Source organism: Amia ocellicauda, chromosome 17 (genome assembly GCF_036373705.1).
Source record: "Amia ocellicauda isolate fAmiCal2 chromosome 17, fAmiCal2.hap1, whole genome shotgun sequence".
Taxonomy (NCBI): Eukaryota; Metazoa; Chordata; class Actinopteri; order Amiiformes; family Amiidae; genus Amia; species Amia ocellicauda.
In genome coordinates, this window is record NC_089866.1 from 22,742,560 (window position 1) to 22,766,623 (window position 24,064).

Consider the following 24,064-nt stretch of genomic DNA (forward strand, 5'->3'; position numbering starts at 1 on the left):
GAACTGTGTAGACAATAACAATATTTAATGCAGATTTATAGTATGCTTCTGTCAGTTTGAATGGTGAAGTTATACAGCTACCCTAAGGGAACGTGACAATATAAAAGGCTTCTTTTAACTGGAACCAAAACAAGATGTTGAAAATACATCATGATTCCCAGCATTTTCCTTGGTATCAACCACAAATACATTTTAAATTATAGTTTGTGTCAGCCTTCTAACCATGGAATACTACATACATTTAAAATATTTATAATGAGAAAGAAAAGTGTGAATGCTGAATTAGGAACTTGCTAACTGATCTAAAAAAGAAAGGGAAAAAAAAAGACAAATGAAAACATTTTCAGTTGAAGTGCAACCACAAACATAATTTACATGGTTTTCTGAAGCCTTGTTTTATGAAAAATCATAAAAATAAATAAATAAAACAAATCAAAAACAACAACCAGAAAATAAATAATGCAACAGATCATTCATTTTATCACTAGTAAAAACACATTAAACTTGAAATCAGACAAGTTGAAATTGGGTTAAAAAAAACACCCCAGCCAATCAAAAGAGGCAGGCTGGCTAAAAGTAGGGCACCCTGACCTATATTTACAGTGAGAAGACAGCTGCTTACTGACTTCAAATGATTGATTTACAGGACACTTCATATAGGCAGTTTCCCTAGAACCACACCCTTCATCTGGAAAACCAATTAAGGTGGTTTCCCTCCCAACCAAGTGGTTGTTTTTTTTGTCAGCACCATGTCAAAAAAGCTGAATCAGTGTTGTCATTTCTGTCGGGATCTTTGAAGGCTACCTTAGTCCAAACACTCATTCATTTCAACATATTGCAATCTAGTATAATTGTTTTCGTATTAAATCATCCACAAAGACATGACCTGATCACTCTGTTAATTGTGCTCATGCAAATCTAGAGTGGTAGGATTTCCATACATGTTCTGTTGCAAACCGAGACCTGCTGGTGGAATCACACAAAAAATCACCCTTGATGTTGTTGCGTTTCCATGGACAGATTTTCTTTTCTCCTGGGACCTCCACATCTCTCACAGTCATGCAAACTGTGCCATTTTCCCAGAAAGAGAAAGGGACGTGGAGAAAAATGGCATCATCGTATCCGACTAAGGTTCACCTCACACCACTCCTTATGCTCTCAGCAATGCGTGAAATCCACAAACGATCACGCTTCACTCAGAAGAATTTCATGCAGACAGGCATATGAAATGTTAATCAGCAACAAAGTGTCTGTCGTAAATATTGCCAGCCACTACCAGGCACCCAGCATGCTGCTCTTTAAACAGCCCTGTAGCCGCCTTCATTTGTACTTTCTTTCCCTTATCAGGAGCAGTTTCTCTTTCACGCATGAGCTGAGTTTTACAATAAACATTCCCGTCATGAAGGAAGGGTTTTCTCAGTTATCCTATAATCACTGCATGAAGGGGTTTCTATTAAATAGCAACAGTGAATTACCTGCAAAGGTGGCCGTGATGACAAAGATCTTTTCTTCCGGTGTCTGACTCATCAATTTGTCTACCCTGCTGTCCTTGAGGACAACACTCTGGCCATACATAGATACTGAAGAGCAGCCATTAATCCCAAGTTAATTATTTTTATATGAATATAAGAGTTGTTTATAGTCACACAGGCAGGTTGAACCAGTGCATGCTTTGGTCCAAAAAAAATAATGTCTAGGCCTGGCTGAAGCTCTTGCCCTTAGGCCTGAGAAAAGCACACTATACAGGCCCTGGAGGACTCACGGCAACTGAATTAAACTGGACTCCCACAGACTTTATATACAGGGGTCACTGGATGCCACCTACAATCCTGGTCTGAATAATGACATCTCATCCAATGCTATAGTGTGTGTTCCAATCATCCATATTTTAAAACAGGAGTCATATACAACCAAGGAGCTGAGAGGTTAACGGTGGTCTCCACTTTAATTCCATTAAACTGGGGAAAAAACAAAAACAAAAAAAACCTATCATAGCTAGTTTACACAAAGCACAGGTTGCACTGCAATATCCATCACCAGCAGCCTGGTGGACTGGCAGTTTTAGCTTTCAGATAAGATGAGTACATTTTTCAGCTTTTTAGTCACCCATTTAATTCTATGTAAACCATATATAGATAAAACACTGGGAAAGCAAGCAAGCCCCGGTGCCACTGCAAGTAATTTCAGCAGGGTCTCCAAAGCAACGCACAGCATCCAAAACCCAATCTGCAATTTTAAAAACAACAGGTGCAAATGCTTAGACTTCATGCTGTTCACTGAATACAACTTGGAAGAATAATCACACTCGATAACAATGCATCTGTCAACTAGTAACTCTGCTACTGTTACGAAACAAGCTAAGTGACTAAAAGTCTCTTTAGATGGAAAGAACAAATGACAAATACACAGAGAGGTATGACTATTCAAAATCATTCGCATAAAAAAAAAAAAAAATCAATAACAAAATTTGCATCAGGAAAATCTTCATGGGGTGCAATGACATTCATTGAGATCAGGAAGTAGATGATGAGACAGGCTTATCAATCTTTCACTAAATATGAAAATGACAGCCAGCTGAAGTAATGTAGTAGCAGGATTGTGGGTAAAGATTTCAGCAAGGAGTCTAGGATGGAGTCTCCATGCCTGCCGAGCATACCATGCGTTCCTACTGCTGTAATGGCAGATACTAGGTGGCTGTTGAGTTAAGACACCAAGCAGTAGTGTAGGCTTGGTTAACAGTTTCACTTACATTGAACAAATTAGTCTTATTCCTCTCGCAGAAAAGTCCTTGCGCTGGCATGTGCTTCAGCTGTTGCCATGGGACACTGCTTCCTAGCAACACGTCTCGGGCCCACTGCAGGTTCTGTGGAAACACAAAATATAATCAGAGTTAGTGTGTGCAGAAAGACCCATGGGGGTGGTGGGTTGCTTATCGCCTGGAAAGAGAGAGGTTGGTTAAAGCTATAGTAACACTGACTGGAAAACTCATCTGCTCACCTGTGAAGAATTGAGAAGTACCAAGAATTGAAAGGTCACTGGTGATGCAACTGCATGACTTACACTGAAGTATGCATTAAACCGTGTTTAGAAGAGACCACATGTAAGCGTTTTCAGTTGAACATAAATCAGTATAGTAAAATATGAACACACAAGAAAAAAAAATCACAACCTCTATTCATCTGAATGTCAGTATGGCCCAACTGGGTAAAACAGTAGAACATCTCTTAGAAATGCACATGAGGTTGTCCAGTTCATAAACTACTAATTCTAACATGGTATCCAAAAGAAAGTTGATGATGAAACATGGCTTTGAATGCACAAAAAGACCATCACTAGATCAACTACCAATATTATTGTCATTTATTTGGACTGCCTCATGAAATACACTTAGGAAGATGATTTGGAAGTGAATGATGTCTTGAAACATTCAAAACCCCAAAGAGAATCACACTAAACCCATAGTACTGAAATCAGAACATAAGGTTTTGAAATTGTGTTGTTCTAGTCAGTCCCAACTCTCAGGATGAGCTTGACAGAAATGCAAAAAAGAAAACTGCAAACAGCATAAAAATGCTGATTCAGACTAAATGTACCAAAACAGAATGGGAAATGCCAAGCTGGTCAAGCTGTGCAATACAACACCCACAATATACGAATTTGGAGACTGGAAAGAAGAGAGGGGATACTTAGTTTGAGCATTTTCAATTGAGAAGGCTGAGAAACTGTATTATAAATCAAAAGTGTATGCCAATTCCTCCCTTCTTAGCTGTATTTAATCAAGGCTTTCCAGAAGCTGCAATATTTTCGATACATACTATAATTACAGCACTTCAGAAAGCTGCACTTAATTGTTCTCTTCTAGGTCAGCCAGGTGAGAGTGAAATCCAGGCTGCCACTCCTTCAAGCTACCTGCTGTGTCTGGGCACAACGTATCCAATGCCTAACGAGCAACATCACAAGCGGTGCTGATGTGGTTTCTCCATCTCCCCCAATACCTTATTAGATGAGTGATCATTTAATTAAAAAGCTTGAGGTGCTGACATGGATTAATCTCTCAACAACCACATTGAGAAAAGTTCTGAATCCGATTTGATTTCTCAACAAAGGCAATGGAGAAATTCTCTACAATGGGATATCTCTAGGGAGTTCCAGTGTTGCAGCAAAAAAGTAGCCCTACTAGATGGAGGTACACTAAAGGTCAATGTCAGGGAACATAACACTGCACATAATCAGACTGATAAGGTGATCTGCGTCCAAGGCCTCAAATGCAAGCAAGATGGTCTTTATGCTCTATTCTAGGATTAAAAGGGCATCAGTGGAGACTTGAGAGAACTGGGGTTACACAATATCAAATCTTAATATGGGTGAGGGCTGAACAAATCTGAGTTGGCTAGGTGTTTTTTTTCAAAAGTGCAGCTAAAAGAGCATTAAAATAATCCAGCCACATCACAGAACCACTTAATATGCTTTTTGCACCCACCCACACTGGAATTAAATAAAATGTATACCCATTTATTTCTTTAGTTTTGTCAGGAGAGCAGCGGGGTCAAAGGAAATGTACAGCAGCAATAAATGCACATCTTTCATATCTACTGTGTAAGCAAATATGAAGAAGAGGCTTTGCAACAAGAAGGGGAATTTAAAGACGGATGTCCCAAGATACATTCAGTTAAAGACAGGTGGATATTCTTGACAAGTACATCAAGTTTCATGCTTTTTGATTTTATCTTCTATGCCATACCCATCTTGTCAAGAACATACTGTATAAGCCTGTGAAGGAAACTGAAACCCAGAGCTCTGTATTCATTAAAGGCCACAAAGAAAGCTGAATGAGATGAGCTTCACGGAGACTGATCAATCAAGGGTCCCTTATAATAAACTAAGGGAACTGCTATGGAAATGTTCTTTCTGTCAGTGCTGTACAGTTCAGGGGTTTCACGTAATCACTTTCAGATGGCTGAGAGACTACTCTGCTTTCCTCAAATTAGACAAATACGAGGTACTTTTCCATCTCTTCAATGTTTCAATAGTACCGCACCGGTCTACAATCACCTGGAATGGCTTCTGCGTAGTTAGTAGCTCATCGTAGCAATACTAGAATAGGATACTGTCTATGCTGCCTTGTACATTTTCACTTTGCAGGGGGGGGGAAAGAGAAGCTCCATCAAGGGTTCCATTAAGAGGTGTCAACAAACTTTGCATCAGAGGTGCCCAGAGCCAGTAGATGTTTACAGCAGATTGATAGAATGCTTATTTTGGCTACATAATGTCCACAGAGAATCCCCTACATCAGAATGTGCCTTATTTACATTCCACAGAAAAACAGTATGCAAATTGTGCATTCCCCTTGCCTTCTACCTGCTATTTTCAGGACACATTTATACACATTTAATGCCACTCAAGAAAATAAGGCTACACAGACCAACCCGGACACCTTCATGTGTTACTGTTAGTGTATGATTGCCCCTTCTGAATCTAGATTATGCACAACTGAAATGGTACAACATTCAGTGCAGTGCTCTCTGACCATTTGTTCTCAGGATAATCTACCACAGGGTAAAAGAGCAGAGATACTGTATCACAGGGAGAATTGTCTGCCTTTTAAAAATATTTTGTAAGCCCCGCAGTTACCCGACCTACCCCAAAAAAGTGGCCAAGCAACTCTGACAAAGCACGTCTGGTTCCAGCAAACCCGACAGTGTGTTGCACTCTAGTTAGTCTTCACTTTCACGCTGCTACTCAGCAGGAGTGAAAATTGCCAGCTTCCAGACATGGCAGGTGTGTTGAGGCGTGGAGCCGCCCCAGAGCCTGCACATGGTGCCAAAGTGATGTCATCAGGAAGAGGGTTGTGGCCAGAAGGCTTCCCGTCTCATTGTCTGTAGTATCATGTTAGGGTGCTTCAGACAGCTCTTATACACCCCTGCTGAATTTGGTTTAATTGTCTGATATATTTGCCTGCCTGATAAGGGTTAAAAGGACATCATTAAAGACACTCTTTAGATTAATATTCCCAGCATTATAACTTTTATAAGAAATTGAAGACTATTTTCCACAAAATGCAGCACTTGTCCCAGATTAAAACTGTTGTTGTTGGACTAGAATAAAGTACTGAATTATGGACTGAACAGATCAAATAGGATTATATCAATATCATTAAAAATAATGGCTTACAAGATCTCATATCTGTAATTGAACCCCTACAGGTCCAGGGTAAACCATTCACTTCTTGTCCTTAGATAGATATATTTAATTCGCTCTCAGTATGTATAATCTGCATACAAACATCTATCTATCCAATCTACATACAGGGCTCAATCACGCATAAGTGAAAATCTGGTAGTCAGTTCTCCACACTCACTGCAATTAACACACAGCTTGGGCAGTCGTTTAGCTTTCTCAGGTTTGAATGTGTTGGCTTTTCCCCATTAAACAGTTGATTTTGTGACTCAGCGTTGTGAAGAAATTAAAAAGGTGTTGGAGTGCAGAGAGCAAGAAAGCCCCAGAAAGCTGGAGCCACGGAGCAGGGCCATCAGGAAAGAGCCTGGTTGGAGCTGGCCTGTAATTCTGATAAAATCCAGGCTTGCTTTTCACATCTGCCTTTAAATCAACTCACTAATCCACGGCCCTTGGTGTGAACCACCCTGCCAGCAGGCTGGTATTATCAAGGATAGTCGAGTTTACATTAGTTGCTCGGAAAGAGGATTTTGTTATAAGATAAACAGAGCAGCCTCTTTTACGCAGGTAGTTTTTTTTTTTCACCCCCCCCCCCCCCCCTCCTGTGTTTCAATCACGGTATAAACCCACTCCTTTTAGTTCCAACAGCTTTGACTGCTACAGAACAGCTCTTCTGAAGCTGAAATGGGCAGTTTCTTTTGGCTTTGTAGACCCACAAGACAATCCCCTGTTGTCTCTCAGAATCCTGTGCTCTCACCCAACCCTTTTAATAAGGTGCCCAAGCCAAGTGTGGTGTGCAGCAAAGGGCAACATAATCTTCATCTACAATGGTAAAAATAAAATCAAAACAAGCTCAATTTACAACCTAGTGATCAAATAAAACCTCTCTACCAGCTGTGAGGAAAATAAACATCTTCTCTGCTGTGATGAAACCAGACTACATCCTCCTAGCTGTGCCAACAGAGTCCTCCCTACCCTCTGAAGACAAAGTTGTCAGAGAGGAGGGGGTGGGAGGCTCTGATTGAGGTGCATTTTCAAGGTTTATCCAAAAGGATCAGGGGTTAGTAACAGTTTCTACCACTGCAATGAAGCACCAACATTTAAGATGATGCCTGATTTGAAAGGTATTGTACAGCCATGAGATTGCTCGACTGCATCTTTCCACAATCATCAGTTGGTCTGCTTGCTTGTTTGTTTGTTTGTTTGTTTTTCTCCTTCCTGGAGAAACAGTCCTGTCACAATCATAGCAAAAAGCATTCCAATCTATTTGTTGTAAATGGTTTTCAGTGACTCAGACACAGAAATTGTGCCATATTCTTTAATACACCTCTTTCTTTTCCCAAGAAACTGATCAAAGCTACAGCACAGTAATTGCAAGTGTGTGACAGACACACCTAATGAGAGAGAGGCGAGATCACTACAAATAACTCCAGATACCTGCCTACAGGTTACATACACACAAAACGGTCTTTGTTTCAGATGTACACTTCTAACTCAACTGCAGTCATTTTGATGATACTATTAACAGACAATGTAAAATAATACATATTTTTTTAATCCAATCAAAGCCATTATCATGCAACATTAAAAATCTCATACACAGCCTCAGGTGCAGGGTCCAGTATGATCCAGTATGATTACACAAAAATGTATTGTTATACCCTGGCTTAGGAACATTCCAGATCTGAAATAAAAAAAATAATCAGTATTTTAAAATGTAAAAAAATGGAATAAAAATGATCGATTCATTTTTCAAATGATCAGAAAGGTGATTTTTTTTGTTTTTAAACGCGCTACCCTGACTAAAGCATATTCTAAAATAAAGTTCTGATAACCGCTATGCTAATACATGGTTTACTGGAATCCAGTGACTCAGTTGATGTTATTTCCAAAACCTTTCATCAGCTAGACAGAGGTCAAAATAACCTGAAGAGCCAGCACTTTCAGATACGTCAGATCGTTTTAAGATTGCACCAGAAAAGAAAAACCAACAATTGTGATACATCTAATGGACAATTAGTTCTCATTATCTCATTACAACACTTACAAAACTGACAAAAAACTAATGGAAGTCAGTGGTTCACAGAGTATATAAATGTTAGTGGCTGTGAAAATAAAAGCATAAGCAACACAATTCCTTATCCTGGTCAAACTTAGGCATCTACACCACTCTTTTCAACGTAAACTTACAAATGTAATAACCAAAAACACAGATGCTCATACTTTTGCAGTAAATGTCACTTGTCATGTGTTGGCTTCATTTTCAGTTTGTATATCAGTGTCTCCAAATTAGATGTTTTTTTACACATTATTCTTATTCTTTTTTTTTTTCTTTTCCTTTCAGCACACAATCAGCTTGCTTCCAGAAACTTATAAAAATGTACTTCACAATTTCACAATGCGAAACACATACGCCAAAAGAGAACATCTAATTCTTACACACTAACGATTTCCACATTATCAAACATGAGAGTCTTGAAACTGAGAAATGTACTGCTACCATCTGAATGCTTCTGTAGGTAGTGACACACTCAACAAGAACAAAACACTTAAATTGTTCTCAATGCGAGACTTGTATATTGCTTTTAAACTGCTCAACATTTCCTAGAAACACAGTGCTGATGAAAAGTGTTTAGATACCTTGTGGCTAAAGCAGATGTGTTGCTCTTTGAAAACACTTGTGAGAAGACTTTCGTAATGCAACGGAATGGAATAAAAAAAGTAAAAAGTAATTAGTGCACACACACACACACAGTACATGTCTGAGATGATTTGTAGTAACAGGACAAATTTCAAAGCTCTGTTATCCCACTTCAGTTGTATAAGAGTTTAACACTTTACAGAATTAGCACCTAATTGTTGAATTTCCCTGTAATAGATTGTAATGGATACTGTAATATACTTGATGTCTGATGGAATAAAGGCAATTTCCTTTTCATCTAGGAATAACAAAGCCTAAGAGAGATGATATACAGCGAGGCTTGCCTTTGTTAAATAGTTTCATTACTGCTATTTCAATCACTTTCAGAAATACCAGAAATATTACAATTATTTCATTAATCCATTATTAGAAGCCGATTAAAACCCCATGAACAGCTAATAAAGGGGGTTCAAACTGGCTCTGCATGCAAAATCGTGAAACCAAAGCAAGAATAGAAATTATTTTTTAAAGTGATTGATACTTTATACTAAATGATACCAATGGTATTGAAATTTACAAATGGCCTTGCTTAATAAAAGATAGAAAACCTGCCAATTTTGATTTCAATGGTGGTGGTGATCAAAATAATTTGATTAATAAAAATAACAAAAAGCATGCAAATTTGTTATAACTATAAAGTTACCTTACAAAACAAGTAGCACAGAATATACCCAGTAAAAACTACCTTCATTAAGATGGTGCAGAACAGGTTTAAGTCTGAAGAAGAGTCATCAATGAAATAGAAAATGTCTTCCAGGGAGAATTAATTTAGAAGCAAACTCAGTGCAAACGTTTCCTCTATTAACATATGCTGAGTTTGCTGCTCCTTTACTAGAAATCACCCACTGGTCCTGGCTGGCAGCTGTCTGGCTTTAGCAATTTCTAAGGTATTCATTGTTTTGTCCCAGACATGTCTTCCTCCATTCCTCTCCAACAAGAAGCAGACACCAGGTAGTGACCTTTGAACCCTGCTGGTGCTGGCAGGCCTGCATTGTGGCACACAGGGCTGATGAGACACACTTGGTGGTGGAAGGCAGGGAAGCTTTTAGGTGGGATCAATGTAATTAGACAGAGCAACAATCCAGACACTCCTCATACAGGGACAGGCCTTCCACCGCCTTCACAGTCCTGAGTAGTACTTTAACTAGGGGTCGCTTAAATCGAGGAAATAGAAAACAGCCGAGCAATATGCTTCTAAGTCACGCATGAAATTGTAAAATAAAATATTTTCTCAAGAAACATTACAGCACATTGTATGCACATTATTTCATTACTTTAAGCAGGGAAAGAAAAGAAAAAACAAATGCAGACTACAGCTGAAGAAGGAAAAAAAAACTTTCAGAATTACATATTAACACTGGTTTACAGCACAGGAACAGTGCAAACAAACACTGCATTAACATGCAAACAAACTTGTTTATCAGAACAAACAAACTTAATTATTAACTACACTGCCTGAGGGGACAGACATAAACAATAGGTGTACTGTATGCACCAGCTGGCATGTTGCAGCAGATAATGAGAAAGTAATTGATCCCACTGTTCTATAGTTTTATACAGGTGTCTAAACCTCTATCTTTGATAAGTAGATGTATCAAACAAATCACCTCATCCATAACTTTAAACACCTCCACAATAAATCCAATGATTCAGGTGAAGATTATTAAAAAAAAATCCACATTTTCATTTCCATCAGATTCAAAACAGTATAAATTTACAAAGTTCTTACCCCTTAAATCAATCAGCATCCACAAGTATGTTCCATTATTCATCTAAAGACTTCTTGGACAGCAGATGATTTCAGCTAGTCATCTTCTACAGTTACACATCTATGTTTTGAGCTGCGCATAAGGCTTTTCGTATTGTAAAAAGGTCAACATGCTGAAATTGTGAAGAAAAGGAGAGACGTACAGTACCTACATAATGCACAGCTGTAAGCAATGGGGGCAAAAACAGGAATCCGAGCTACATCCTCAGTCTTGCATCATTATCACACAATCATGATTTGTAACGAGTGTCGCATGCCTCAGCTTTCCTTAACAAGGTCCGTTATGTGAAAGTATAAGCGCCGGCTTCGGCAATGCAGTGAAGTTTCCTCACGCCAAGCTCAGAGAGAGCAACATGTAAAGGCAGATTAGACACCCACGCATGTGTCGTTAGCACAACCACCACCAAATTACATTCAGCTGCCTAAGATTCGGGCTTATTATACAGCAAAGAAAGGTTTCTTAAGCTCGATGAGTCAAAAGAAGAGTATATATTTGTTTGGTTTTTGATGCTGAAAATTTCTAACATGCAAGTTTTGTACACTGCACTCATGCTTTGTATTCAGTCTGTTAACATTATCAAAAACAAGAATATGACTGGGATCTTCTCCTGCACCTTCACCTTCAGCTATTCTCAAGATAACACTCACTCAAGTCCAGTATTTCTGAAATATCCACTACAGACAGCCCTCTGAAAGAAAATCGTACATGAGGCTTTTCCTTGCGTTGCTAAGTGGAAGAGACACACACTGATACAGCTGTTTGGACAGTGGTTTGAGGATGATTCCACAGTTCCCCAACACCCCTTACTGAAATAAGTGTTGAGATTTTGTACGGTCTCCTAACAATAAGCTTTCTGTTGAGAACTTCTGTCCCATTAATGGTGGCTGGGGCCGCTGCTGAGAAGAGTGGGGGCTGTGACTCACCTGGTGGGTCTTGCTGTTGATGTAGAGGAAGGCCAGACGGTACAGGCTCTTGTAGTGCTGAGGGAAGCGGCTGAGGCAGAGGAAGAGGGCTCGGGTGCACATGTCCACCAGCACGCGCCGCTGCTCTGCATGATCCGCCGGCAGACTCTGGGGCACTTCCGTTGTCTCCCCTGTACCCTCCAGCTTCTTTCTGGCCTCTCCAGTCGGGGTCATGGGGTTAGACAGAGAGGGGGCCTTGGTTGGGGTCATCGGGACTACTGGCAGCGCAGGGTCAGTGGGAGGCTTTTGACCCGCAATTTCCGCCAGTGATAGCGATAGGGTGTCCAGCACATCCTGGAGAACCTCAGCTTCCCTTCTCTCACTCTTCTCTTCTGGCACACCTGGAACAATACGAACGAGACCCATGTGTTTTGATACGTGTTAACCATCACCTTAAAAGATTCCAGTGAAGTAGCACCCCATAGCTTTTTGCCGTTTTGCAGAACCACCATTTGTGACTTCGGTTCCACATCAACTGTCAAAAGATAAAACAAAACCACTCACCCCCGTCCTCCACTCTCTCCTGGCCTTCTTTCATCGGTGTGGTGTTTTCCGATGAGGAGGCGCTCCCCTTCCCAGAAAGCAACTTGCGACTGCTATCCTGGGAGCTGGCGGGGTCAGAGAAGGGGTCCTGGGCGGAGTTGGAATCAGAGAGCATCACCACCACACTGTCCTGGCTCCGCTCTGGCAGGACAAAGACACACAAACGCACATCATATAGCACAGGCTGGAGGTCAGCATCAGGCCCAAAGGAATACTGAGTTGGGACAATACCAGAGCTCTCCTCATGGCGGGGTTTGCTTTAACTCAGATAAGAATTTAGGCCCAGGTCCTCTGCACCTTGCCTAACATCTCCAATTCCTCTGGAGTATTTTATTGATTTGTTCCGAGTCCTCATGGTGCCTCCTGTCTATTTAAGACTCCCTATTCAATTTCACTGTGCAGATTGCTGAAAGGAATATCAGAAGACTGAAAACCATAAGAGTCCCACAATTTTCCCTGATCCTGATGAACCTGCAGCCTCAGCAGAACTCTGAAGCCAATCTTTTGTCTTCCTGTTCCTGAATAACATTAGCACAGGAGGGATCAAAAGCTTCAATATCTAAGAGACATGGGGCTGATCTGATATATCACAAGACGCATTTAAAACCTAATAACTAACTAATGCAGTCTTTCATTCAAAACGTACCCCTCTACTGGATATGCAGCACAAGTAGAATCACAATATACCTTCAATATAGAACAATGCAAGCATGAGTACAAAACATCAGTGATAGTGTAGTGAAGTGGAGTGGAGTGGAGTGGAGTGAAGTGAACAGAAGGGAAAGCAGTACAATTTCCCAGTTTCAAGGTCCAATCTGTTTTCAAATAAATAAAGATTTTAGAACTCACAAGTTATTCTTGTTGTTTGATTTGATGTTCTCATGCAAACTTATACACAGATTGATATCTGAACAGGCTTGCTGTGCCAGAAGAGAAAATAAAGCCTTCTTCTGTCTAAGAGCCCCTGAATCCATATTAACAGTTTTTTTGCTTTATTTCCAGAAAACTACATTTTAGGTTGAAAGACAGACCAATGGTTGAGAATTTGTAAAGGAGCAAAATTCCATGTTAAAGGCAGATCCATTGACATTCAAATAATTATTTATTTTTTAGATCAATGCATGATTTAGGTGGGGGAACTAGCAGTTTTCTTTTCAGAAATATAGATATTTGAAAATCCCCAGTAGAAAAAAAAATAGCACAGGGAATCATTTAGGTTATAATCTGACCTTTTGTTGCATTAAACTATGATCAGATCATATCTGAAACAGAACTCACTCAACTCTGACTCCAAAAACTAAATATACCAAATATAAATTTGACTATAGAGGTCAGATGAAATGTTCAAATGTATAGCTAGGATACATTTGCAAACGGGAATTAACATGTCAATACAAAGTTAGCATTTTTCACCTGATGTGTACACTGGATGTATACCACCCAGTTCTGCAGGCACAGAACGCCAAGCCACTGGGATTTCTGGGAAAAAGTAGATGGCACAGCCTGGATTTGACCCAGGCTACTCTAGAGTACCAGACCAAGGAAGGACTGGAAAAGCTTTCCTAAAGGATTATCCTAAAGGAATTTAGGTTCTCTCTCAGAACGGAGAATACATCACATGTAGACAATACAAAGCCACCTTTTGAAGGGCTTTACCTTTAAAAGTACATAGATATCAATTTACTTTGGACCGATCTTCAGTTTAGTCTGGGCTTTTAATCAATTTGTAATTAAATAGTGAATGCAGACCTGCAGTCATCTGAACTTACTAGACAACTGTGGAAAATAAAACTTTGCTAATGGTCAATTTCTTATACTTATTTAACATAGTGTCTTTATTTTCTAGCTGAGTCATTAAAATGGGCTTAATGAACTGGCCTCCAACTTGCAAAATAAAGTGAGCAGTTGACTTAATTGGAAAATTTACAGAAAACAAAATGCATCTACAATGTGAATGTACAATACTTCAATCACCTAAGACTCACTGACTACTTCATTATGTCTGTGCCAAACTCTGAGGAATTCGAAATTGCAGGTTGGGAGCTGGCATCACGGCTTGGTCTTAAAATTAGCTTAAAGCAAACTCGAGCTGTTTGACAAATACTCTCTTTGCAAAGAGACTGGAGTAAATGTTCTCAAGCTCCAAGAGGTCAGAAAACTTATTAGCATGTGTATTTGGGTTGATTACTATCATCAGCTGAAAGCCAGATGTCTGAAATAAAGAGAAGCACAAAAACCAAGCAATGGGGCTTTTAGAAGATGCTGGGCAAACTTCTTTTGGACCTTCAGAGGAAAGTCTTTAGCCAGAGTATGCCTCCTGTATTAAAGTAGGGAAGAAAAACTCAGACCCTGAACATAAAGGAAGGCAACAAAGACTGCAGGTATACAAAGAAGCATGGGCAGACATAGGCTCTGAGTTACAAGACAGACAAAGACATGAACAGGTAACAGCAAAAACAAGCATAGGGGATAACATTACAGGAGTAAAAGGACTAAAGTGGCATTGGGCTGGACACAAAGCAATCAAGGAGTCATTGTCAGATCAAGGGCAATACAACACTAGATCCCAAGAGACAACACAATGCCCAAACAAGAGCTTGCAAGATTAACTGAAAAGGTTTTCAGGGGAAAGCTGAATGGTGGCATATATTGCATAGAAAAATACCAAATGAAAAACCTTTTGAAACCTTTAATAGTAGGTGCTACACAAGATTATGAATGACATTATCTATAGAAGTCTGTCTGACACTCCTAAGTTATCTAATTAAAGTGAGAAAGGTCCAAAGTAAATTGTATAGTGATCATTAATCTGGGAATTCAAGCTACGAATCAGCCTTTCACACATTTTTGCACCAAAACAAACCTGTGTCGAGCCATGGTCTGTGCATCTGCAAACTGCATCCAAACCACCTAGTGATGTACAGTGCGTCAGAATTCCTTCTCACAGGCACAATGTTTCTGTCTCTCAAAAAATGCAGCCTCAGCAAAAAAAAAATGTTTTGCAGACAATCGCAAAATTAAGGAGAGTGGAAAATTAGTTTTTTTATTTTTTTATTTTATGAGGAACACAAGGGAAATTTAGTAGAAATCTAATTACTAAAAACTTGGCACCCTCCTGTTAAGGAGAATTTTGCTGCAAGATAGATGTTCTATTTTTAAGAGAAACATTTGCCAATCCAAAGGAATACTGCTACGTTGTAAAAGGACAAACTGTAGTTTTCTTAAGTTTCCAATCTAAAAAAATTGGATACCATGAAATATATTTAAATAATAATATAAAATCTCCATATTAAAAAATGTGTTTAGTAAATATGGTAGATAGTTATATTTTCAATAATATTAGACTGTCTAATCTAATCTAATTAAGGCTGCAGTGTCCCAAAATGTTACTTCAATACACACGAATGGGATTGAGCTCAATACTAAAGGGAATGTGTTTGTTTAAAGAATATGTCACTGGAGGAAAAAAATGAGGGCTATATATTATTCAGCACTTGTTTGACTAACAAACATGCTGTTTTCGGACATTTAATTTCATAACTGTTGTAATTAAACTTGCAATATGTAAGTTTTAATTCACAGTGATTATAATCACTGTGCTCCCACAAATTGTATTATGTTTTTTTCTTCGAGCAAGTACACAAACTATCCATCAGATAAGCCTGCAGCTTGTAAAATCATCACCATCACTGTCTACATGAGTGGATTTGTTTTTACAGTTGCCTATAAATTACAAGCAGTTTTCATCAAAATTTTCTATAGTTGTATTTTTGAAATGCCCTGATAGGAAACCCTTTCCCGTGCTATAATATTACCTTGATGGGTAATCAGGCAGCTCTTGCATAAGTCTGCAGAAGTAACTAACTATAAACACCATCTTCAAGCTCTATTAACACCCAGGAATTTAACCAGAAATGAAAACCACTGATTTTCCGAACAACTGGGATCTTTTAATTTGGGTTTTTCTTTTCTGCGCTGAATTGTTACTGCTTTATGAAAGGGACACTGGAGCCTTAAAAAGTGCCATCACACAATATGTTTTCAAGACAATCAATAACATTTTTAAAATTAATTTGTAACATCAGATTTTTAATGTGAATGAGTTAATCTTGTAGCAATTGAAGAGCAGTGTGTAAAATAAATAAAAACTTCCTGGATTCAGAGGCCTCTTCAGGGTAGAGGTTTTATATGGCACGGTTAAAATAGATAAATACATAAACAGCCTTAACAATTCAGGATTAAATCAGAAGCAGTTTGTCCTTCACAAGTGTATTCAAAACTTTTTAAAGAATAATCCATGAGAACAATACCAGTCACCGATGTCGGCCATTTTGACAAGCTGGGCAGGGAGTAATCATGGTCAAATGCAGGAATGGCTGTAGATGATATTTGGAGTTTGCTTTAGCACAGGGTAAAAAAAGTACCAATGATGACATACTGATTAGAGAAAATCTCGGTGATTGACAGATTGCAATGCAATGCACATACACTTTTAAACACAGCAATGTTTGTGATTTGTTTTTAAATACACAGTGCAATAACAACATAGATCTTAATTCCTCAAAATACTATGACAGTATTGATAGGTGCAATAAACTGTAGCAATTATTTAAAAAAAAGAGAGAGAAAGGCATTTTTTAATTTTTTAATCACCCATTATAATTCGGGGACTTCCAATATACCCGATGACAGCACTGTGCCCTTTTGAAACTCTCCATAGCACCCCTATCCATTATACTCATTATATCATTTCTGTGACAGTGAAATTCTAGTAATGTATACATCCTGTAAATACAGTTATAATATTGATTTCCCCGAAGGGTATCTACGAAAATGATAATTTTCACCTGGTCAGTACTGTGCATTAAATGTTGCTGGCACTAATGGCTCACTGTTTGGAGACAAAGGCTTGCCGTGTTTGAGGCCGATTGCTATATTGATTTTTGGTCTTTGACCTGGGTAATGGAAAAAGGAACACCTTTTGGAATCAGGAGGTAAAAGTAGTCCCCAAAACCTATGACCAGCCCTCTTGATCCCTGTGCTCTCTCTCTCGACAAAGACAAATGACAGAATACAAAGTGGGTTGTAGGACATTGAACGTGTTTTGGTTGGCATTCACCCCCATGGGATCCGCATGCATACAAAATGATAAAGCAAGTTGTGTCAGAAGCAAGCAGGCAGAGTAAGCAGGCAGGTAGGTAGGTAGGTAGGTAGGTAGGTAGGTAGGTAGGTAAGTAGGTAGGTAAGCATCCCGAAAAGCTAAGTGTAATATAGGCAATATGGCTGCAATAAAAAGACATTCAAGCTATACAAGACAGAAAAACAATACAATAAAAAGTGGAAAGAAACAGAAATCAGATACCAGTTGATTGGAATTTAATGTTGTATACTGTTAATATCAGTCTAAATGATCGCTTTCAGAAAAATATTATGCTATTATATATATAAAAACACACACACATCCTGAAAAACATTCATGACTCTAATAAAGGGCATTCCCATTTAAAGGTAAGTGGCATGAACAGGCTAGCATTTATGTCTCAATCAAACATCCAGCAAATGGGCTGACCCAGAACAGGCTCGAGTTACTGCTCTGTTCCGGCCCGGTGTAACTGTATAAGCATGAGCTACTATAAATAGAGGAGAATATGAAATCAAAAAATATGAACGAAGACCAAGAAATCCACCTTTTGTTAGGGAAGACGTCTACTGACCTCACCCCACCCACAACAAATGGATTTAAAGGCATTTAATTAATTATGCTTGGTTTTAGAGGATAAACAAACAATACATTCAAAGCTCACAAGATAATACATTTCATCTTCATTTGCCCATTTCAGGGCAGGACAAATTATAAAAGGCCACTTGATGTATCTTGTATATTCAATGGTTAGTAAATAGGTGAACTGCCGTTTCTTAAACTAAATCTGAATTGACATGGTTTAACAATGGTAGACTGTTCAGACACCTACCCATGAATCCTATGAATGAACTTTCATTTTGATATAAACTGATACCAAAAAAGCTTGGCATAATATTTGCAATGGAAAAAAAGGTAAGGTTTCGGCTTATTACTACTTATTGCATTAGCAACTGTACGCCACAGTACTCTCTCAGGGATACAGCAATACAGAATGTGTACTTTGTGTGAATTTCAGCAGCGAATAATGGATCTTGTGCATAAATCTAAAAAATAAAACAAAAACGGGCACTCTTGTAACGTATAATGATTAATGTTCACTGAAGTGCTGATAAGAAATTTCACACAAGCACACAAAATCAATCTACCAAATTTTACACTTCTTTACAATATAACACTAGAATAAATTCAGATCAAGGCTCCACTGTTGCAGGAACGGTAGCTGCAAACTCGATTCAGAAGGCTACAAGCTTTGAAATATGCAAGAGCAGTTCTCTTTGGAAGTAAGAACAGGTGAACTTGCATAGTAATAAGAGTTTTCCATCCGCCCAACCCCCCCCCGCCCCGCATCCTTTGTCCCCTGTGGAGATGTGAATCATTCTTACGGAGAAAGGAAATATAAACATCATACACGGAGCTGGCATGTTACAGCTGTGCTTGGGGTATATGTGCACAGTGCTTTACCTAGTTGGCACACAGGGAACAGAAAGAGTCATGCAGAAACCAATGGGGTAGTGGAGGCTGCGTGTTCTGCAGGGATTGCCAAGCTCTACTGAATCTCTCTAAATGGTTTATTGATCACGGCTGAAATTGGTGTCACCAAGAAGCTGAAACGGTCTAACAGGTCACAAATAAAAAAAATGCTTGTTTTAAAAGTTCCTATACAGAAACATCAAAAGTGGGTCAGGGAACAAATGTCATGGAAGAAGATCAACTTTATGAAATAAAGCCAAAACTGAAATCTCATCCACTGAACATATCACAGTTCAAATACTCAACATGTTTTCTGCACTTTATGTCAGTACTACAACAGCAGCTATGAATACACAATCTTTTCAAGTTGTAACTTTTCTAAATCTACCCAGAATTCTTTGTTCTGCTTAAGGCCTAGTAACACCTATGAACAAGTAATGACTCTCCACAAAGACGACCGACTGGGTAGTACACTCTGCTAACAGGGGTCTGCCCTTGCGAAGACGACTAGCAGTTCAGTCCTTCCTGCCCATGGCATTGAAGGCTATGGATTGATAACTGATATTGTTGGAAGTAAATCAATTATTTACAGGAAGCCTGCTGCGTCAGTCTAATGGGCCAGAGCATGATTCAGAATTGAGTGGGTATCCAGCCCTCTGGCCAGCCATGAACAGACCCTGCCACTGCATTTCATTTCGTTAACAACATTCAAATTATGCCACTGCACTTTAATAATCAGACATTTTTTCCCCCCTCTCTCTTGCTCTCTCCCTCTCGCTCTCTCCCTCTCTCTCTACAAAATGCACTTTACTTCTGTCCTGGTCTCGAAATGAAATAAAGTAACAACGCATTTAATGCAGACAGCACTAATAGGCAAAGTGGCTCCATTTTTTTTTTTTTTTTTACATCCAGCCGAGTAGGAAGGCAAATTGCACATTAAAAACAGCCCTTTAATAAGCGAGACGAGCAAAATGTAGCCAACAGCTGCACTGGTAGTTTTCATAAGAATCGGAAAATAAACATCATTGGATGGTGTGATCTGCATTATTAATTTATATTAATCCTTATATTACAGTAAAGACTTTGTTTGTGATGTAACATTTTCATAGTGAAGTTTATTTTTGATGCACATTACAAATAAACGTATTAAGCATCGTAGAAGGCTTGTCAAAACAAAACCATCATATGCATCTTTCTTTTATTATTATTATTATTATACACTGAGAGGCCATTTTAGGTAGGCCGACCTCAGAACAGCTTGAATTTGTCAAGGCATGGACATTCCACAATGTGTGGAAAGAGCACCACAAGGATGCTGGTCCATTTCGACTCCACTGCTTCCCATAGTTGTTGATAACTGGCTGGTGGTGGATCTCTAATTTGAAAAGCTCGTCCCCTCTTATCCCACAGATGCTCAAATGGATTGAGATATTGTGACTGGGCAGGCCACTGTAGTGAGCAGAATTAACAGCCATGTTCGAAGAACCATTTCTGGACAATCCTATCCTTGTGTGAATGGAGCAATACCCTGCAGAAATAACGTATTTGCAGATGGATACACTCCTGCACCTGATCGGAAACAATGTTCAGACATCCTGTGGCATTCAAATATTGCTCCACTCATGTGAAGGAATTCAACGAAAACACCACACATACCATCACACCACCACCACCACCACCACCACCCTGCGGATGGATCCATGGACTCCTGTGGTTTTTACCAAATCCTGGTCCTCCCATCAGAGTGAAACAGCTGGAACCAGGATTCATCAGACTAAGGGATTTTATTTGTAATCCTCCACTGTCCAGTGTTTGTGATCCATAATACATTGCAGTTTCATGTTTTTGCTGACAGGAGTGGAACTTGGTTAGGTCATCAGCTGCAATACCCCATCCGTGACAAGGTATGATGAATTGAGCATTCTGATATGCCTCTTTCAGGACCACTGTTGTAGTCAGCTATCAACTGACTGACTGTAGTCCATCTGCACAGGTCATGTCAGCCTCCATGGGCCTCTTTCATCAACAAGCTATTGCTGAACACAGGACTGCCGATGGCTGGATGTTTTTTGGACCACTCGATGGCCGTGTCTGAAAACCCCAGCAGGGTTTCCGTTTCTGACATACTCATTCCGGTGCATCTGACACCAACTACCATGTCCTGTAGCATAGTCTAAACACATGATGCAATCTACTTCATGAAAAGGAGAGGTGTACCTAATAAAGTGGCCAATCAGTAGATGTATTTATTTATATTTGTATATAAACATAAGCTCTGATTATAAACTAGCAGCGTGGTATTCTGTGCTTGGTGTCACATTTGTACCCATGAAGCATTTCAGACATTGTCAAATAACTGCAAAACCAACCAATTTTAATGTATTGCAAGTGTATAATCACCCTGTCAAAGCAATACAAAAAAACTGACAAGCTATCAGGGTGTCATCCTACTCCAATTAAACAGACACAAACAATGGAATGAAAACACAGCCAAGGAATACCATTCACAGCGACCTTCACCTAAACATACAAGGAAGATGGAAGCCACACTGTAAAGACGCACATGCCAACAAATTCAACAACTGCCCTGGACCATGGATTTGACACCATCCAGCTGCCCATTAAATATGAGACTGAGAACTTAACATTGCATCTCAGTCGAGATTCCCCATTTAGTGCGTCAAGCCAATGCAACTTTATTCAAGCTTTAATGGCCTGAGACAGAAAGGTGTTCATTCTCCTGAATTCAGCAGTTAAATGTTTATCAGAAAGGTCTGCCTCGCTCCAAACATCTGCTTCTTTTACCTATGTATCCCAAGTATCGTGCTCTTTGTAGAAAAAGGCAGAAATAAAATGAGCAGATTTTACATGGATTGCACCCCTCTCGACAGCCCCTCCTGCGAGGTCTAAGCCAGCCCGCCCAACCCGGAGGACATTGATTGGAGTTGCGAGGCTGTCCATCCCAGCATGGACTCAGAGGGTGACAAGAGAAGATTTTACATCCTGGGCTCCCTGTCAAATAGCCCCTCCTGGGAAGTCAGCCCTGACAGAGAACTCATGCACAGTGCCCCCACTCCACAGCCAGAACACCAGGCTGAGGGAGAGAGGGCATGTTGGGCCACTGGAGAGGAAGGTCACTCCCAGAAGAGAGCCAGGCTCTCCAGCTCTCAGAGCTCTGGTGACCCCCAGGGGCCTGCTCGCCTAAAGAGGAGGGCAGTGAGCAACACATCCTGAGGAGTGATGGTGCCATCTTGCACACGTGAGCAGTAGAAATCAGTAGTTCTATTACAATACATATTATTGTTATTTCACAATTAATTTTCTGTGGCGTATAACAAATCAAGAGTTTTTAATGGTGAGAATCTATAGAAACGTTGAGTTGCAAATTTTAAGTCCCACTGGATTTAAAAAAGGGAGCTTACAATGACAGCCCCCTGTCATCACAACTCAGTGGAGCTCTAAGTATTCTACATCACCTCCATAATACTGACACAAAAACCAAAAACCTTTCTTGGCTGCATAAGACATGACACTCCAAAGACATTTCTTAACCCACATCCTATGTGGTCACCCTTAGTCCACTTGATATTCCCTTGTCACTTTTTAAAATGTAGTTAGATGGGTGTGTGTGTTGGGCCAATCAGAGTTTCCTACACAGCAAGGCATGATCTAATGCAAAGTCAAACTAAAGGGCCAAAGAAAAAGCAATGGGACCGGTCTTTATTTCCATAAACTGCCATAAAAAGTACTTGTGAACACCTTTCCTATTACCTGTAACACACTCGCCCCACACACCCTCCCACTCAGTTCTGGACTACGTGACGTGGCATTTTGGAGTTAATTTAATTTAAATGCACTCCTCACACATAAGAGGTGCCCCAGGATATGTAACCATATTGTTAAATCCCTTGCCAACAGCTACTTAAGACTCCCTATGCACAGACAGCACTTTCAATGATAATGCCAGTATTTTAACAAAAATTTGACGTTAATGCTTTATTTATTATTATTATTGGTTTATGTTTTTGCTGCAAAAAGGGAGATTGTAAGCTGATATTTTCTAAATATAATAAATATAATATTTTTTTTCATTAACGGAGAAATCTTTTTATCTCTGCTAGCTTATCTTGGAAGGTTTTCAAAAGACAAACAGAGATACATGTGAAGGCTATTTGGTACTATTTACAGTGACTACAAAGATCCAGTATTAATGGAGAGTTTTTTGTTTTAGTTTTTTTCAGAAAAAGTACAATCAAGGTAGGGGATTATCTTTTTTTTTTTTTTGTCACCCCTGTGAAGTTCCATCTGTGCTGACTGGTCATTGTGCATCATAATCCTTCAAAAAATAGATCATCAGCGTCATGAGACTGCTATAAATATGAACAGAAACTGATGGCACAATGACCTTGCAAGTTTTCACGGTCTCTCATTTGCAATTATTGCCTAATCATCTTCAGCAGGACTCTCTTCTGTGCCAAGGGGGGCTGTGAAACTGGCACATTAAAGGGCTTCAACGTCGGATTCCTAAATAGCGGCAGTTAAAGTGTATTACGTTTCAGAATCATTTAGCAAAGATGTTGCTGAAGCTGCCACGTGCGTCAGCACACTACAATGGTGCGAGGAGTGTGCAGCCATTTCTTGTTCTGCACTAGGCCATCAATATGATTTTCCAACAGTGGGTTTCCTTCACTGTCACTTAATCATCTTGCAGATTGACAAAGTCTAAGAAAAAGTCAACCATGTGAGAGAAGGAAGAAAGTGGAACAAAGGTGAAAAAACTGGGCATAAGCAGAAGTTGCGAGAGAGAAGGGGCAATACAGAAAAATTAAAAAGATCTGTGGTAGCTGGACAATACAGATGACACTGTATGTTGTCCAGGTGGTACAGTTAGTTTTGAAATCCTCGGTCTTGAGGTCTGCTTATGCTTTTCCCTTTTCCGTGCGGGTGCCGCCAGGGAACGAGAGTATCTTACCGTTGATGAAGCTTGCCGAGGAGGCAGCGCCAAAGACAACAAACAAAAGTGAAGGAAAGGCAGGAGGGGAGTCCAGGACAGCGGGGACAGGAGGGAACCCTGAGCATGCGAAAAAAAAAAAAAAGACGCTACAGCTGAAGCACCCAGGAAAACCAGGAGACCACTTGCCACACATTACTGAGCATTCTTTCAAACTGCCACATAATGGTTATTTCAATATGTTAAGTGATTCCCCACACCAACTGATTATAATTATTTTGTAACTCAAAAGCTTGTTATGGTGTTATGCTGATGTTATTATTTTGAAATCACAGACAGGAATTACTGAAG

At 39.6% G+C, this 24,064-nt stretch overlaps 1 protein-coding gene across 7 annotated transcripts in view; it reads right to left on the bottom strand.

Annotated features, from left to right (window-relative positions):
* cabin1 (calcineurin binding protein 1) overlaps window positions 1–24,064 on the bottom strand; it is an 86,426-nt gene that overhangs the window by 38,196 nt on the left and 24,166 nt on the right. For 5 of the 7 annotated variants that reach the window (XM_066690005.1, XM_066690003.1, XM_066690008.1 and 2 more), the window contains 4 exons: window positions 16,460–16,525; window positions 12,111–12,290; window positions 11,568–11,947; window positions 2,750–2,863 (listed from right to left, as the gene is read on the bottom strand). In XM_066690005.1, the coding sequence (XP_066546102.1) occupies window positions 2,750–2,863; window positions 11,568–11,947; window positions 12,111–12,290; window positions 16,460–16,525 (740 nt within the window). The remainder of the gene's footprint in view (window positions 1–2,749; window positions 2,864–11,567; window positions 11,948–12,110; window positions 12,291–16,459; window positions 16,526–24,064) is intronic. The other 2 variants (XM_066690007.1, XM_066690006.1) reach the window with 1 other exon arrangement.